At 45.7% G+C, this 18,095-nt stretch overlaps 2 protein-coding genes across 2 annotated transcripts in view; both read left to right on the plus strand.

Moving 5' to 3' along the window:
• Positions 1-18,095, plus strand: part of COL4A5 (collagen type IV alpha 5 chain) — a 669,904-nt gene that overhangs the window by 338,129 nt on the left and 313,680 nt on the right. The gene's annotated exons all lie outside the window — the stretch shown is intronic.
• TMEM164 (transmembrane protein 164) overlaps positions 7,528-18,095 on the plus strand; it is a 33,646-nt gene continuing 23,078 nt past the window's right edge. The window contains exon 1 of the mRNA XM_063313634.1: positions 7,528-7,974. Within this exon, the coding sequence (XP_063169704.1) occupies positions 7,609-7,974 (366 nt within the window). The 5' untranslated portion in view covers positions 7,528-7,608. The remainder of the gene's footprint in view (positions 7,975-18,095) is intronic.

Here is an 18,095-nt window from a genome sequence, read left to right on the forward strand (position 1 = left end):
CAAATGGATGCAAAGTTAAACTAGAGGAGGGAAGGAAGTGTGATAGCAAAGTCAGCAAGTGTGAGATTATCTTGCCTTGGGTTCCTTATTGGAACTCAATTTTATTTTATTTGGATTTAGGTTAACTGAACAGACCTGCAAAGCATATTAAATAAGCGGGTTTCCCCCAAATAGCTTCAGGGTGCCCAAATGCAGAAATTTTCACTTGTTATTTAATTTGCATTTCTCAGGAATTCACCGACAAGGACCTGTAAAGATTTGAGCATCAGCAAAGATAGTTATCTTTGCTCCTAATGTGCATGTGATAAAGATGCTAATATATTTATTTTATCTTCAGCTCACACATATATTGAGGTCAGGTCATCTTCATGGATCTAGATGTACATTTTTGAGTGGGGGAACAAGCAAGAAAAGAAAAATAAGAAGGTGAAACGAATGCGAATTTGCTTTTTTTTTTAATGATCTCCTTTTACAGCATCCAAACTGTTGTTCATCTTGGTTATTAGACATGTTTGATTTCCACGTTTATACTGTGCCAGAATCCTTGGCAATGTCTGAAAAATGTTTATTCATAAATAGGTTTATATGGTTACCTATCTTGCAGTGAGAGCCAGTTTGGGGTAGTGGTTAAGGCACCAGGCTAGAAACCGGGAGACCATGAATTCTAGCCCTGCCTTAGACACGAAAACAGCTGGGTGACCTTGGGCCAGTCCCTCTCTCTCAGCCCTAGGAAGGAGGCAATGGCAAACCACTTCTAAAATCTTGCCAAGAAAACTGCAAGGATTTGTCCAGGCAGTTGCCAGGAGTTAACACTGCCTTGAAAAAAAAATTGCAATTGAGTCTTTAATTCATGAATCCAGAATAGTACAATAATGAAACCAGGGATAAGCCAGGGTAAAAAAAAAAGTGGCTTCTGTTCCTCTACCTCATTCTCAGGGTGCTTGAGGATTTCTTTCAAATTTCTCTTGTTTTTGAGCTTACTTTATTGCTGGAAACGCCAGGAGGCAAAAGTTTGCTATTGCTGTTCTTTCAGTGACATACATTTCTGCAACTTTCTCCAACCATCCAGCCATGAGACCAATTAATGTCGTTTGGCTTGAGCTTAGAATGATGTACAAGCCCAACTGTTGTAGTCTGTAATGCGTGCTGTATAGCTTTGCTGCGTTGTGTGAACCCAGCAAACTGGGTTAGTCTTGGTAAACTATGGTTAATTAAGTCATTGCACGCTGTTGTGTGAACCAGGTTGCTGAATTTCTCAAAGGCAAGGTACCCACTTTCATCTTGTCAAAAAAGCAGTGATTTATTATAGGCATGGCATAGATGCTATTCTAGAAGGAATGGGAATAAATTGGAGATCTGCTACACTTTGGATCCAAAACTGCAAAGGAGCTTCAGAGCCGTCACGGGTGTGCAAGTGGCATATTGAAATTTTCTTAAAGTCTGCAATATTAGCACAATACTGGAAAAGAGAGACGTTACCGAGTATAACAAAGGGGAAGGTAGAAGCTAACATTTATCTAGAATGTTTTTAGCAGTTTTTCTTCTAATGTTTTCTGTACGTTCTTAAATATCAAATAGTGGAGATTTTGGCCCTTAGCTCATCCATTTATTGAGGATTTTTCTTTGCTCCTTGCTCAAGGCATCCGCTTTTGGATGCTTGGAGACCAGATTTCTCCAAACCAGGCGTTTCCAAGTGTGTGAGCTTATAGGTAGTCCTCAACTTACGACCATTCATTTAATGACTGTTCCAAGTTACGATAGCACTGGAAAAGTGCCCTGCGACTTGTCCTTGTGCTTACAACCGTCACTGCATCCCTGCACTCATGTGATCAAAATTCAGGTGCTTGGCAACTGGCATGTATTTACAACAGTTGCAGCATCCTGGGGTCACGTGACCACCATTTGCAACCTTCCCAGGGGGCTCCTGCCTTAGCTAGTAAGTAAGTACTTATATTTGGATGACCAAAATGTTTTAAGACAGCCTTTTAAAATGGAGAGAATGACAAGCCATGAACAAACCCAGGTATGATCTTTATTTGATCCACCAAGAGATGTGAATTCCTTTGCTTTTAAAGATGAACAAGTAGGGGGAGGATGTTTATTCAATTGAATGGCCCCCGCATTTTCCGAATGATTGTTTAGTGGCCCTGATTCCAGGCAGCTTGAGAAAACTTGCTACAGGCCATTGCTGACAAGCCAGTCTTTTATTAATTGGGTCTGTATTTGATGCTCCTTTGCCCTTACAAGATAAATGTTCCATCTGTCCATTTTTGGCGTACAAACCTACTGTTACACTTTCTTTATTCTGACATATAAAGGAATGAAAAATGCTTTGTTTGTTGCATCACCTGAGGCACCTGCATGTCTGCCATGCCTGGCAATGCCATCACACATATGCCATTACTTATATAATGTGGGTCCAGTACATCACCCCATGATAATACAGAGTCATGTGAAATAATCCTTTAAAATACTAATCACTGAACTTTACTCAATTGTTCATAAAGTAACCATTTTTGTATCTAGATTGCCCAGCCACATCAACTGATTCCACTCTTATATTCCTACAGCTTCTTAAGGCCCATTCAACCTCACTCTTCAGGATGTCTGGCTCTAGCTCACTGACCACACCGTCAAAGCTATCCCCGATATTGTTATCCTTCCTATACAGGTCTTCCATATATTCTTGCCACCTTTTCTTGATCTCTTCTTCTTCTGTTAGGTCCTTGCCATCTTTGTTTTTGATCATGCCCATTTTGGCCTGGAATTTACCTCCGAAGTTTCTAATTTTCTGGAAGAGGTCTCTTGTCCTTCCTATTCTATTGTCTTCTTCCACTTCCACGCATTGCTTGTTTAAAAATAATTCCTTATCTCTTCTGGCTAACCTCTGGAATTTTGCATTTAATTGGGCATATCTCCCCCTATCACTGTTGCCTTTTGCTTTCCTTCTTTCTTGGGCTACTTCTAGTGTCTCAGCAGACAGCCATTTTGCCTTCTTGGTTTTCTCTTTCTTTGGGATGTATTTTGTTGCCGCCTCCTGAACAATGTTGCGAACTTCTGTCCAGAGTTCTTCCGGGACCCTATCTACTAAATCTAGTCCCTTAAATCTATTCTTCACCTCCACTGCATATTCCTTAGGAATATTAGTGAGCTCATATCTAGCTGATCTGTGGGTCTTCCCTAATCTCTTTAGTCTGATCCTAAATTGTGCAAGAAGAAGTTCGTGATCGGAACTACAGTCAGCTCCAGGTCTTGCTTTTACCGACTGTACAGATGTCCGCCACCTTTGGCTGCAAAGGATGTAGTCAATCTGATTTCGGTGTTGTCCATCTGGTGAAGTCCATGTATAAAGCCATCTCTTAGGTTGTTGGAAGAGAGTGTTTGTTAAGCAGAGTGAGTTGTCTTGGCAAAATTCTATCAGCCTATGTCCTGCTTCGTTTTGTTCTCCCAGGCCATGCTTACCTCTAATTCCAGGTGTCATTTGACTGCCCACCTTAGCATTCCAGTCTCCCGTGCTGAAAATAACATCTCTTTTAGGCGTGTTGTCCAGTAGGTGCTGCAGATCCTCATAGAACTGCTCTACCTCAGCTTCTTCAGCATCTCTGGTTGGGGCATATTTTGGATCACTGTGATGTTAGATGGCTTGCCCTGAATTCGAATTGAGATCATTCTATTGTTTTTTGGATTGTATCCAAGCACTGCTTTAGCCACTTGACTATTAATTATGAAGGCTACTCCATTTCTTCTGTGGTCCTGTTGTCCACAGTAGTAGATCTGGTGGTTGTTGATGTGAAGTGGCCCATTCCAGTCCATTTCAGTTCACTGACACCCAAAATGTCTATCTTTAATCTTGACATCTCACCAATAACCACATCCAATTTGCCCTGGCTCATCGACCTTACATTCCAGGCTCCAATGGCGTGTTGATCCTTAGAACATCGGATTCACCATTCACCACCAGCACCGTTGGCCGCTAGCCGTCCTTTCGGCTTTGAGCTGGCTGCGTCATCACATCTGGGGCTAGTTGAACTCATCCTCTGTTCCTCCCCAGTAGCATTTTGACCATCTTCCGACCTGGGGGTCTCATCTTCCGATGGTATACTGGCATATCTCTGGTTGTACTGATCCATTTAGTTTTCACGGCAAGAATACTGGGGTGGGTTGCCATTACCTTCCCCAGGGATCGCATGTAGTCTGACCTCTCTGTCATGACCTTCCCGTCTTGGGTGGCCCTTCACGGTTTAGCTCATGGCATCATCGAGGTGCTCAAGCTCCAGCACCACGACAAGGTAACGATGCTTTGCTGAAGTACAGCATCTGTATAATTCACTTACTTATTGGTTACACAAACCAATCTGGCTATAGAATTCTAGCCAGAATAGTCTCTTCTTACTACTGTTGTAGTGACTTAGCATACATGTATTTATTATTCTTTAATTTCATTAAACTAATAGGCCACCAATTATTGAGATGTTGAATGCTCCAGATCATGATAAATTATATGAAAGAGGGCTTTATCTTTATTTATTTATTTATTATTTATTATTCAAATTTAGCCACCGCCCATCTCTCCCGAAAGAGGGGAGCAAATCTTAAGCATTGCTCTGGGTTTGCAAAAGCAGCATATGAATATTTCTAAGTGCATGTAAAATGTTAGAAAGGGCAAATATATAACCTGCGAATAAAAACGGGTGGAAGTGCGAAAAATCCAAGGGAATCGATGAAGGAAGTGGATAGGCCCCTGTGTTTTTAATAGCTTATCCCCAAAGTGCTCCACCGTTGAAAGACAACAGGATGAAGCGAATGCCAGATAAAAAGGAGCGCACAGTGCAACCGTTTGATAATCCAGCAATTGATCATTTCTTCAGGTCCCCTCTGTGTTGACATAAGGGCATTTGCAGATGTTCATCGGAGGGTTTCCTGTTGGTTGGCATGGAGCAAAGCACTGCAGATTGGTATTGGTTTTGCAGCAAGAGTCAGAGGGCATTTCAATTAGTCAGTAATCAATGCATTATTTTGTAGGATGAACTACGGGTAGTCCTCACTTAACAACCACAATTGGGACTAGAATTCCAGTTGCTAAGCAAAGCAGTCATTAAGCAAATCTGACCCGATCTTATGACCTTTTTTGAGACAGTCATTAAGTGAATCACTGCAGGCATTAAGCAAACCACATGGTCATTAAGTGAATCATGTGGTTCCTCACTGATTTTGCATGCGAGAAGCCAGCTGGGAAGGTCAAAAATGGCAATCACATGACCATGGGATGCTGCAACAGTCATAAATGCGAACCGGTTGCCAAGGGCCCAAATCGTGATCACGTGACTGCAGGGACACTGCGATGGTCATAAGTGTGAGAACTAGTCATAAGTTGTTTTTTCCAACACTGCTGTAAGTCCAAACTGTCACTAAATGAATGATTGTGAGCACTACCAGTATTTATCAGCCAATTCTTATCGGTGTGTGGAAATCTTATCTATCTATCTATCATCTATCTCCTTCAAATCAATGTTGACTCCTGGTGACTGCCTGGACCAGTCCCTGCAGTTTTCTTGGCAAGATTTCGGAAGTGGTTGGCCATTGCCTCCTTCCTAGGGCTGAGAGAGAGCGACTGGCCCAAGGTCACCCAGCTGGCTTTGTGCCTCCGGCAGGACTAGAACTCATGGTCTCCTGGTTTCTAGCCTGGTGCCTTTGCCGCTGCACCAAATGGGGCCTCTCCCTCCCTCCCTCTCTTTGTATGTAATTTTGGACCCTGAATCTAATTCTGGTGAGAAATGAAATTTGGATGAATCAAGCTTAGAGGGGCAGATCCATCCTCCCATTTTCTCAGGCTGGACCAATCCTGACCAGCTTCTTCCTCTGCCAGGGGCATCTCTGCCAGAAATGGATTCTCCTTGGGACAAGCTGAGCACATGCCAAAGGTCTACCATTATGGTCCGCTGACTGGGATGAAGGACCTGTAGCCTTTCAGACGACGCTAAACTACAACTCCTCCTAACCCCAGCCAAATTGTGGCTTATTTAATATGCCCCGGGGAGGGAAAATAGGGCTTAGTAGACCTCAGGAAGGATCGGGCATAGGCTCAGCCGCTTTTAGCGCTCGCCGAAATCAGTCGGCACCCTCTTTTAAAAAAAACCCTGCAGGCCGAAAATTCGCATCCCAGCAGGAGGAAGTTACTGTCGCTTTCGCCGTTTGCCTGGCATTTCCATTCTCCCGGGCGTCTGGGCGTGGCGACAGAACTCCGGATCGTGGGCCTCCGATTGCCAACCAGCTCTGCGCGCGGAAAGCGCGCGCGCAGGGGCGCAAAGAGCCGGGGAGAGCCCCGCGCGCCGCGCCGGGGTCGCACCTGCTGCATTTCCAAGTGCAGCAGCAGAGGCCCGACTTCCTCCCCCCCCCCGTTCCTGCCTCCCGTCCCAGAAGGCGCCCCCCCCGCGCAGCGGGAACGGCTCCCCTGCCGGCGGGAGCCCAAGCCGAGCCCTCCCGGCGCGCGCGCGCTCGCCCAGCCCGGTTCCCCGAGCTGCTGGCTGGCTGGGCGCGGGGGGCGCGGGTGGAGCCCCCCCTCCCAGCGGCCGCGCAAGTGCGGCCGCCTCCCGCCCTCCCCGGCCCGCAAGAGCCGCCTTCCGAGGGGCGGAGCGGATGCCCCGCGCAGCCAATCTCGAGCGCCCCGGCCGCTGGTCTGGCGAGCCCAGCGCGTCGGCGGGGGATGCTGCTCGGCTGGCGGAGGCAGAGCGGAGCCGAGCGGAGCGCGGCGTGGCGACATTGTTGAGTCCCCGGCTAGACCCGGGAGGCGGGCGAGCCCCACGCAGTCCCCGCCGGGCTGGGAAGGCAGAGCGCGACGCGGTTCCCCGGGGGTCGCCCCCGCTTCCCCGCTTGGCTCGAGGTGCTGCGAGGCCGGAGGGAGCGCGCGGGGGGAGGCAGCCCGGGCAGGGGAGGGTCCCCTCCTCTCCCCTCCCCTCCCCCGGGCATTGGGTGGGGGCAGCTTCGAGGAAAGACGGGCAGGGGGGTGGAGAGTCTTCCCCGGGCCCCCGAGGCGCTGGCAGGACGACAGGTGGAGGGTCTCGCCCTCCTTTTTTTCTGCCCCCCTTTCCCCCTGCCTCTCCCTTCCCCGCTGCTCCCGAAGTGCCCTCCCTCGCAGGGGCGTTGTGAAAGGCGGACTGCACCCCATCAGGTTCATCAGCCAGCAACTGTGAGAGTTTGGACAGCCGGATTTGGGGTGGGGGAAGCGGCTACTCAGAGTGCTCGCATGGCTGGGATGTTTGCGGGTGGGGGTGGGAGGTGTAGTCCAAACAGTCCCAAACTGGGCTGCCCTCAAAACTGGTTTGGGGGTTGGTGGTACCAGGCTGGGGAAAGGGGAACCAGGAAGGGTCCTCTGCTAAGGTAGGTTTTCCTCCTTTTCTTCCCAGGTTCTCCCCCCACCCTGCCCTGGGAGCTTCCGAAGCACCACTGACCCTTTGTCCTGGCTTGTGAAAGGGAAGTGGGCGGCCGGCCGGCCAGTGGAGAACGGTCTCCTGGCATTTCATGGTTCGCCCCCTGGACAGTGTCCTCGCTTTGATCTTCTCTAACTCCCCCCGGCTCCCACTCCGGCAGAGCGGGGAGGACCCCTGCGCCATGAGCCGCTACAGCTTCTCCAACCTGATGGACTGGATGTATGGGGGGGTGGACCCCAGCTTCGAAGGCAATGGTGGCCCCCAGTGCGCAGCCTTCCTCCCTTGGCAGCAGCGCCTGCTGGAGAGCGTGGTCTTCCTGGCCGTGGGGATCCTGGAGATCATGTTCTCTCTGCGGAAGATTGGACGGTCCACAGCCAAGGAGGCCGCCGACCTCTTGGCTCAGTCCCGGGTCAAGGAGGAAAGCTGGGGCAAGAACTTCTTGCTGGTGGCCCTTTGCCTGACTTTTGGGCTTGAAGTGGGATTCAAGTTTGCTTCCAGGACTGTCATCTACTTGCTCAACCCTTGCCATCTGGCTACGATGATGCAGGTAAGGGGCTGGGTGGCAAAGTGTGTTCCTCCAGATCATTTGAACTACAAGTACCATCAGCCCCAGCTACCTAGACCAAGTTAGGCAAGGCTGTGGAAAGATGGACAAGGAAGTGTCATGATCATTGGCATCCAAACAGGAGCCCGTTTTTATTTTAGCCAAGAATTCCTTTGCCCTCCCCTGCTTTTTAGCATGCTGATGTTTATTTTTAAATTGGTGTTGCTATCTCTCTCTAGCAGACAGGCTAGGCTAGGTTACGAAAAGGTGAAACAAACAAGACCGGATCCAACATACTCAACAAATACTTGAGAGAATCCAAATCTCTTTTCTGGGCTTCCAAAAGACAACAAGCCACCTTCCATTCAGGACTAGTACGCGGAGTCTGTGGTCTGATGTCTCCCACAGTTAAATCTGTAACCTGGGAATGTGAGTTGAATGTTACCAGATGCCTTTAAGTTTGTGATAAGGGGTTATCCCACTCCTCCATCACCACAGATTGCAATCAGAGATACAGATCGCCAAGTATTTGCCCCAAGGCGCTTGTACAATGCATGATGAGGAAGTAGACGAGCCACAAATTCCATTTGATTATCTAACTCTCTTAGATTAAAAAAACCAGTATGTTAAAACCTTAGAAACCAGTCAGGGGTGTCCAGAGGGCATGGTCAAAAAAGTCAAAATGGCATTATTTTTTTTAATTAAATCGTACGGCATAACAGTTCGGTGTTCATGCTGCTTTTTTTTCCTTGCTGGGAAATCCTGGTGAGGTCCAGCAGCCAGATGTGTAGACTATTTAGCCGTGACAAGTCATGTTGCCCGGAGTGCACCACAAGGAGACTAGTCTACATTGCACCGAGTTGGGCTGAGAGAGAGGGACTGGCCCAAGGTCACCCAGTCGGTTTTCATGCCCAAGGCAGGACTAGAACTCTCCTACCACGCCTGATTGGCTCTTGGGCTGAGAGAGGGGGAGTGGCCCAAGGTCACCCAGCCGGCTTTCATGCCTAAGGCGGGACTAGAACTCTCATACCACACCTGATTGGCTCTTGGGCTGAGAGAGGGACTGGCCCAGGGTCACCCAGCCGGCTTTCGTGCCCAAGGCGGGACTAGAACTCACAGCCTCCTGGTTTCTAGCCCAGCACCTTAACCACTAGACCAGACTGGCTCTCCATGGCACTCGTGATGGTGCATTTGAAGCTCTGCCTGTTTTATACGTGCAACAATGCACATCTTGACTCTTTTGACCAAACCTTCTGGATCCCCTGAAGCCAGTGAAAATATCCCTAACCTCTCCGTTAAGGACCCAGTGAGCACATGGCCTCTTGTTAGATGGTTTATCTTTATCCACAACAGTGATTTACAGCTGTTTTTTGGAGCGAGGTGTTGCATGTTGTCTTGTTGGAGCAATGTTTCAGAAATGGGGGGGGGATGCTTTCCAGAAAGGAGCAGAATTAGGACAACATGGGGAGTGGGGCAGAGCAAGGCACCAGCTGTGATTTTAATTTCCATTTAAGCTTCAAGTTAAGTTAAATGCAGTTAATATGACTACTCCCCTGGTGTTTAATTATTTCTCCTTTCTGTCTTGGTTAAAATGACACTTTGGTGGTCATCGTAATAGCCTTTTGGAGACCCTCGAGAGATGCTAAGCCAAGTTTCAGGAGAGGTGGACCCTTGGGAAGCCACATTGCGCTCCATTGTTCGGGGAAAGGAAAGCTAGCAGATGGTTTTTTTTCATACTATTTTTCTAGCAACAACATTTCTTTAAGTAAGGAGGCACATGGGCTTTTAAAGTTTTACCAGCGGATATTTCAGCCAACGTTCTGTTTTCCAGTGGGGAATGTATGACATCCAGAGCCCATATTGTTAGTAAAATCATTTTCATTGGTCCAATCAGAATCTCCAGGGTATGTTGGCTTTTAGGTTGAGCAGAAAAAGTCATTGTTACCCAGTGCATAAAACCAAACAGAACTGTGAGGCAAAAGGGAGATTGGTGGGAAAGGGCGTGAAGATAAACAAGCTTGGAGTTTGTTTTAGTCTTAACTTGGTGATAGTTGAACTGTCCATGATTAGGACTTGGCCTGGCTGGAAAGTGATGCAAGGACAAAAAAGATGTGGAAATAGGAAGATTAAATTCTGGGTTCTGAAGGAGTTGAGACTGCAGTGAAATATAAGAGGGATGGGCCACCTGAAGCCCCATGTTGGACAGTGGCATTCAAACCGCATTTTTGTGGCCACCAGAGCTACTTCCAACCACCCCTGCTGCAGTTTGGTGGGAAGGTGCTCCTAAATTTTGGGACTGGATCCGTAGAGTTGTTGCTACTCGCTCTGTCCATAGGACTGTTCACTTGAAATGGTGTGATATTTTACTACTTTACCAGAAATCAGGTCCTTGGATGGAATATGCCAAATAATTTGATTAGTTGATTGATTTGAACAACTGGGTTGTATAGGTTACTTAGATAGTTTTATCGATTATTTTGAAGACTTTGTTTTGTGTGTGTTGGTCTGAGCAACCTTGAGGATAAAGGGAGGTGTCCTAATAATGTAAAGAAATAATAATAATCCAAACTAAAAATGGAGGTTCTTGAAAAAGGTTTATATAAAGGGTTTTTTCCCCCCATTTCTGCCAAGGGAGCATTTATGGTGGAGAACAGTTTCCCAGCTTTGGTGATGTGTAGATATCAACTCCCATAGGAATGGCCATGTCAGGGAATTCTGGGAGTTGAAGGCCACACATCTGGAAGTTGCCAAGACTGACTAACGAGGCTAAGGGTTTGAGTTTTGAGACTACCGATCTCACAATCCCTTGCCATTGATCCTGTTGTTTGGGGCTGATGGGAGGTGAAATCCAACAGGTCAGGAGAGTAAAAGATGGTTCTCCCTCTGGTGTAGATGATGCTACAAGCAAATCTGGCCGCCCATTAATAAAGTTCAGTGATGGGGCCTCCAGATGTTGATGAACTCCAGGTGCCAGGAGGCCCATCTACAAAAGTAAGGGAATGGTAGTTTGTAGTTATCATAATCAATAGTTTGCTCACCCTGCTGTAATCCTAATATTTCAGGTATTTTCTTAAAACAAAATCTCAAGTGCCCTGAAGATTAGGATGTCTTTATCCCACTGAGCCTTATTCCAGCATGATCAGTTCAATGTGCCTTCAATATACTTTTCCGAGCATAATCATTTCTAGCAATTTCACTGGGAGAATAACTTCCTTTTTTATTTTTTAATTTAAAACAAAGATGCTGAATCTTTATTACAGTCAAAGACCAGCATAAAAACAAAGATATATTTTCAAAAAAGTTACTATCTATAGACGGATAGATAATTCTTGAAGTTAGACAAATAATGCTCCATATAACATTAATAAGAGATACCAAGCAGAATACATTGAGATGTTTTCATGATATTACACACACACACACACTTTTTTGAGCTTAATAGCAAAATCTCCACTCTCTTGTTATTTATAAATGTTAAAAAAGGAGGAAAAAAAGAAAAGGAAAAACATCCTTAAAAGCAATATAGGTAAATAATTAATTTCTGACTTTGCTCTTCTTCATTCTCTGACTGATTTGCAGTACCTATTAATGTAAACTTTAAAAACCATACTCTAAACCAGTGTTTCTCAAGCTCAGCGACTTTAAGATGTGTGGACTTCAACTCCCAGAATTCATGCTGGCTGGGGAATTCTGGGAGTTGAAGTCCAACATCTTAAAGATGCTCAGCTGGAGAAACATTGCTCTAAGTGTTTGTATTTGCCTTGCTGTGCTATGTATAATAACATCCTCATCCTTCTGTTTTCTTTAATGTTTACCGTGTTTTATTGAGTAAGTAACAACGCAAGGCATCTTTGAAACATACCAACAGCAAATTCCTTTGCTAAAGCCAGAAAAAAAATACACTGTAGCAACAACAACAGCAACAAAAAACTGTGAATGGATAAGATAAAAATCTACCACCACCAAGGAAAATGAAAGCAAGCCTTGGCCCAAGCAGAAACACTTTCAGTTTCACTTAAAAGTTATCTAAAGAACCCAGACTGAGGGGAGATCTGAAACTGACAAGGGGAGGGGTAGGCTAGGCGCTGTCCAAGTGACAGATGTGCTTATGGGTACCTTGGCTTTATCTGAATTTATATACCTATTTGGGCATTCTTCTTGTTAAAATTAAGGGAGGAACTGGCTTTCTGCTAAGTAATCCGACTGCTTCCTCTGGTTTCCCAAAAACACTTTCCTCCTCCTCCTCCTCTTCTGAAAATAGTGGAAAGAAAAAGGAGATTGTTGACTTTTGTAAATGCACCCTGTAAGAAATGTGCCAGGGCAACAAAAGGGAGCCTGTATGCTCGTAAGAGCTGTCAAGTGCCATTCAAAAGCCGTGGGTATGCTTCTGCGCTGACGTGTTTTGCAAGTGTTTTCTAAAGCACTGTTTCCACCTTCAGAGGGAATCGCAGCGTGGTTTACAGTTGCTTAGTTGAAACCAGAACTTGAAAAGGGGTCTCCTGAAGGACAAAAAATCATGAGTGAAGTGTAGTGAAATTTGGGAGATCATGCAGGGTTTTTTCCCCTTTTGTAAAGTGAGAGGCCAGTGAAAGCAGGTCAGGTGGGGAGCGTGGCCCTGTGAGGTTGAGAAGGGCCCCTCCTGGAGTTTGTAAGTAGCTCCTGAAATTTGGGAGTGAATATAATACAGATGCTGAGCTAAGTAGCCACCCTAATTTAATTTTTTTTCCAATTTTTTATGAGATGTAACTCAAGGCAGTATATGTAATACTCCCACCTCCTATTTTCCCCAAAACAGAGATGCTGTTTGGTGGGTTGGGCTGAGAGAAAGGGATTGGCCTCAAGTCCCTCAACTGGCTTCCGTGCTTAAGGCTGGGCTAAAACTCGTCTCCCAGTTTCTAGTCCAGCACTTTCACCACTATACCAAATTGGCTCTTTAATGTGCAAAACTCACAATTCAGGTATGAAATCTTTCTCCAGATGATTTTGAGCCATATCCCTTGGCTGCATGTTGCCAACCTTGGCTGACCACAGAAAGCTAAGTAGGCTTGGGCTTCATTCATACTTGGATGGGAACCACCAAGAAGATCCCAGGGCAATAGACTAGTCCAACAGACACCTACTGGCTGGGGAATTCTGGGAGTTGAAGTCCACACATCTTAAAGTGGCCAAGTTTGAGAAACACTGGACTAGACAGAAGTTAAAAAAAATTCTAGAAAATGGCCATGCTGAAGCCTTTCCATATTATTGCTAAGAGCTGAGTGAGTGTGTCTATGGAGTCGCCAGAAGTTAAGCTCAACTCAGGCGAGATATTTCTTCACAATATAGTTGGAATATAATATTGCAGCAGCTGGAGACCTTGGTTGTGCTAATGTGCAGAAGACCAAATCTTGGAAGGACTGGGTTCGGTTCCAGTCCTTGAGTAAACCAGAAGCCAGAGAGAAGCCCAGGAAAATCTGCAGAAATGAGATTAGATAATACAGGACCAAGACGGGGTGGAGTTTGGCTTAAGAAAGAGAACAAGAAGATGATACATTTCAAGGCTGTTTAGAAACTTCAGATTAAAAGGAAAGTTGTAGCTCGAATTTTGGATTTTTTGTGGGGGGTCATCTCAGAAAGGGGGTGGTCAAGGGACCCCTGCCCCAAAATAATAATAATAAGAAGAAATGGCTAAAATGTCATGCCTGCCAACCAAGCAGTTCGAAAACATGCAAATGTGAGTCGATTAATAGGTACAGCTTTGGCGGGCAGGTAACGGCGTTCCATTTAGTCATGCCGGCCACATGACCACGGAGGAAGTGTCTATGGACAAATGTCGGCTCTTCGGCTTTGAAGCGGAGATGAGCACCGCCCCCTAGAGTCGGACACGACTGGACTTAATGTCAAGGGAAACCTTTACCTTTACCTTATGGTGTCTTTTGGTGCATTTAATGCAAGAAACACAGTGCCCTGGGCAGGCATTGTTCAGATTTGTACAGTTACGTATGTTGGAAAGATAGAGGATTGGATACAATACAATACGATACGATACGATACTGGCCAAGTATGATTGCGGTGGCACTGCGGGTTAAACCGCTGAGCTGCTGAGCTTCCCGATTGGAAGGTTGGCGGTTTGAATCTGCACGACGGGGTGAGCTCCCGTTGCTTGTCCCAGCTCCTGCCAACTGAGCAGTTTGAAAACATGCAAATGTGAGTAGATTAATAGGTACCACTTTGGCGGGCAGGTAATGGCATTCCACTTAGTCATGCCGGCCACATGACCATGGAAGTGTCTACGGACAAACGCCGGCTCTTTGGCTTTGAAACGGAGATGAGCACCGCCCCCTAGAGCCGGACACGGCTGGACTTAATATCAAGGGAAACCTTTACCTTTACTAGGTTTGCACAAGAAACTACCAAGACTCCACACATTTTAATTTCTTGAGCAAAGAGATAAAGTCTTGCATTAGATCATGGAAATCTAATTAGATTGTTGTGAGCTGCCTGGACTCACCTGATATGAATTCAGTCAATCAATAAATAAATACACCTTGCAAGATGTTATGAGCTCCCAAGATGTCTGAATAGTTTTAATTTAATTTTTGCTGATGTTGGCAGGCAGACACAGGGATGCCTTGCCTACGTCTGTCCTAGATTCATTTTTAATTAAATAATAATTCCATTGCCTACTCTCTCTGACTCGTTTTGCAAGAAGTAACCACCTTGTGCAATCTTTCCAAACTGAAATCTACAATGTAACTATTCCCTACAATCCAAAAAATTCCAGCCAGTTCTTTTCCATTTTTCTCAATGATTAATCATATACACAATTGCTTTGGGGGACTCATATTTTAGAAATAAGTGCGTTTCTAGAAAAAGAGGGACTGTGTATAGGATATTTTCTAACTGCAGAGTTGTCATTTCCCCTTGGTTGGGGGAAGTTCTCCTTTACACAAAGTGCCTACTCACTGTAGTTGCCACCAAAATATTAAAAAATAGTTTCCAAGAACCTGCTCCACTTTGACATTTTAAAATAACTCCTCGCTATTTCCAGTCAGCCATTATGAGATGCAGTTGTGCTGGTGCGTTGTTTTGCAAAAACGGCAAAATAAAAATGATTCACAGGTACATCGTGTCTTGCAAATAGCAGCCTAAAATAAGTAGCGCCCTGCTTTGGCAAAACCCTTAAGTGACAGCTTGTGTGTGAAAACTTCTGGAGGTGATTTATTCTTTTATATATAAAAGCAGGTCCCACATGTGTGTTCAAGTTGAAGAACCTGCAAGCAAGGATTGCTTGCTTGTGGAATTGCGCATCCCAAATGTTGGGTTTTTAATATCTGCTCAACAATGGAAAACAGCCTTGGCTGTTGAAAGCCACAAATGTCCCAATCAAGTGAAGCCCTTAATTAATTTCAGACTTAGCAGCCCCCAGGGCTTGGTTTTGCTGAATTTGGTGCTATTTTGGTAGGCGGAGAATTAAACATTTTCTACTTTGGCTGGCATTGCAGTTTGGGGTGGAAGCACCACCTGTTCTAAATCTGATGCTCTTCATAAGAATAATGAAAAAGGAATTAGGGAAGCTGGCTTGCTGCAAAGCAACACAGCCATTTCTAGCTTCTGTGTTAATTTGCATCAGGGCCTTGGGGCCCCAGAGCCTTTGGGAGGACCACAGCACACTAACAGGATGGTGCTCCTTCTGCAAACAGGTGTTTTGTGGCCGGCTCATGGAAGTCCCATCAGTTTGCAAGCAGGCCCACCACCTGTTCTCAAAATTGCAAAGAGACCCCTGGCTTCTTTCCTAGAGCAACAGGGATGAGTTTTGGGTGCCCTCCCTCCCTTGCTTTCTCTTGCAGCTGCGGGGCAGAAATAATGCAGCTTGGTGTCCCGGGAATGGCCTGGTTACTCCTTTTGACCTTTGTCCCTTCTCCACATTTCAGGGTTGAGCAGCAGCAGCTGCTGCTTGGCAGGCTGCCTGACTCTGTAGCGTCTTTATGGCAAAACCTCGAATCACCCTCCCAGCTTTGGAGAAGACAATGGGCTTGAAGGGGGCAGGGGGTGTCTTTGAAATTTCTCGTGGGGAGTTTCATAGTTCCCCAAAGAGGTCTTTCCGTGGGCCACCCGGGGCTGAAACTTGGCGACTGCCATGAACCTGCATTCACATAAAAGGAAAGGGCAATGCTTTGTTTTCTGTTACTCCCTGTTGCAGGGGTTTAAGCAAGCCAGCCAGCCTTCTGCGACCCTGGCACACTTGATCACTTCCCCGGCTCATTAACCCAGGGGTTTCTCAACCATGGTTCCGTGGCACCCTTGGGTTCTGCGAGGGGTCACTAGGGATTCCCTGGGAGATCACGATTTATTTAAAAAAATATTTCAAATCCAGGCAACTTCACATTAAACAGGTAATTTTCATTCTTTATTTTTAGTTTAAGAACACTGTTCATGCATATAGACAGGCCTACCCATGAAACGAATAGAATCATTTTGTAACTTCTGGCCTCTATTTGAGCCTGAATGTTCAGGGCTTCCCCACAGCCTGAAAAATATTTCAAGGGTTCCTCCAGGGCCAGAAGGTTGAGAAAGGCTGCATTTACCAAATGAATGTTTTTCTGCCAGAAACTTGGCATGAACAGAATTAGGAGAACCTGTCTTTAAAAAGTACAGACAGGAAAATCATATAGTTATTTGTTTATCTGTAAGCAAATAGGAAAGAATACCCTAATCAAGGAACGACCAAGGAGAAAACACCCACCACCACCACCACCACTGGCAGGGCAAGCCACTGTATATCAGTGGAGCAAACCCCACACTCACTTCCGCTGATGATGCTACCTAATCAGGTGATGAAGCATCTGCAAGCAAATCGCCAAGCTCAGAGAGCATCAAGGACTCCACAAGAAAGAAACTTTGTGTTTGCTATTAATGGCTTGTTTTCATATAATTTATTCTTGCTGGTTATGAGGTAACTCTGATGAAGTCAGAGAACCTCTCCCCCCCCCCCCATATCTTTATTTGTTAAACAGCTCTCTTATTTTCACCTTAAATATCTTTTTGTTGAAGTTTAACTTCCGTGTGTGAGGGGCACCCTCGCCAAATGGTTTGCCATTTCCAAAGATAGGGCAGACGGTAAAAACCTGCAACCTTCAACTGCAAGTCTTACACAGGCTTAGCAGGGAACTTTTCCCGCTGAACTCAGTGGAGCTGACTTCTGCAGTCTGCGTATTTATAGTGAGGCTCATCCAGACTTTGCCCTCAGCCAGAGGTGGTTCATTCTCTTTGGGTTAACTGAAGTGCATAAATCCATCCATTGTGGCTTGTTAACCATGGATTGGGATTCAGCAAGTGGTGACAGCCCAAGCAATTATGGTTTGCGTGTTTATTTGATTTCTATCCTGCCTTTCATTAAGGAGCTGAAGGCTCTATTTTCCTCCACAACCGCAATCTTGCACTTTGGCCTGGCCCAAAGTTCCCCAGAGTGCTTCTGAGGCTGAGGGAGATCTAGAATCTGTCTCCCCTTTCCTAGCCCAGCACCTTCACCTTGTTTTTTACAACTGCTTATAAGGTAAACAGGAAGTTCTGGCCAAAGTGAGCAGAATTCTCTTTTGTGTCTCCTTTTTTCACAAGTCAGCCAAGTCCTGTGGATCTTGTTACTTTGTCAGGTGCACTAACAATTCCACATTGTGGTATAAAACTGCCAGAAGGGTCATGAAATGCCTTTAAGCTTCAGCTGGCTTGGGCAAATACTTCTTTCAGCCAGCACCTTTTTTCTTCTTAATAAGGTATTCTCCTTTTTGCATTACTCAAATGGTTCAAGTTAGAATTGCATCCCTTTTTGTAAAGACTTGTTTGCATTACTCAGATTGTTCAAGTTAGAACCGCATCCAGTTTTTTTTAAGACTCATTCTCAGTTACGTGCCTCAGCCCTAAAAGTACACAATTAACGTGGCGTGTTTGGTTTCGTTGAATGGTTGGATGGTGTTTTCTCCCGCCATTCCGTCTGTCTCTTACCGACCTTGGCAAAGGACAGTTGAACTGCTCTGACAAAGAAGAAGCAGGGCAAAAGTACTTTGGCTGCAGTGCTGACTCAGCTAGAAAAGCAACAGGTTGTTAACTTTTCCAAAAGGCAGGTGCCATGACACTCTGCTTGGTTT

Source organism: Candoia aspera, chromosome 12 (assembly GCF_035149785.1).
Source record: "Candoia aspera isolate rCanAsp1 chromosome 12, rCanAsp1.hap2, whole genome shotgun sequence".
Classification (NCBI taxonomy): Eukaryota; Metazoa; Chordata; class Lepidosauria; order Squamata; family Boidae; genus Candoia; species Candoia aspera.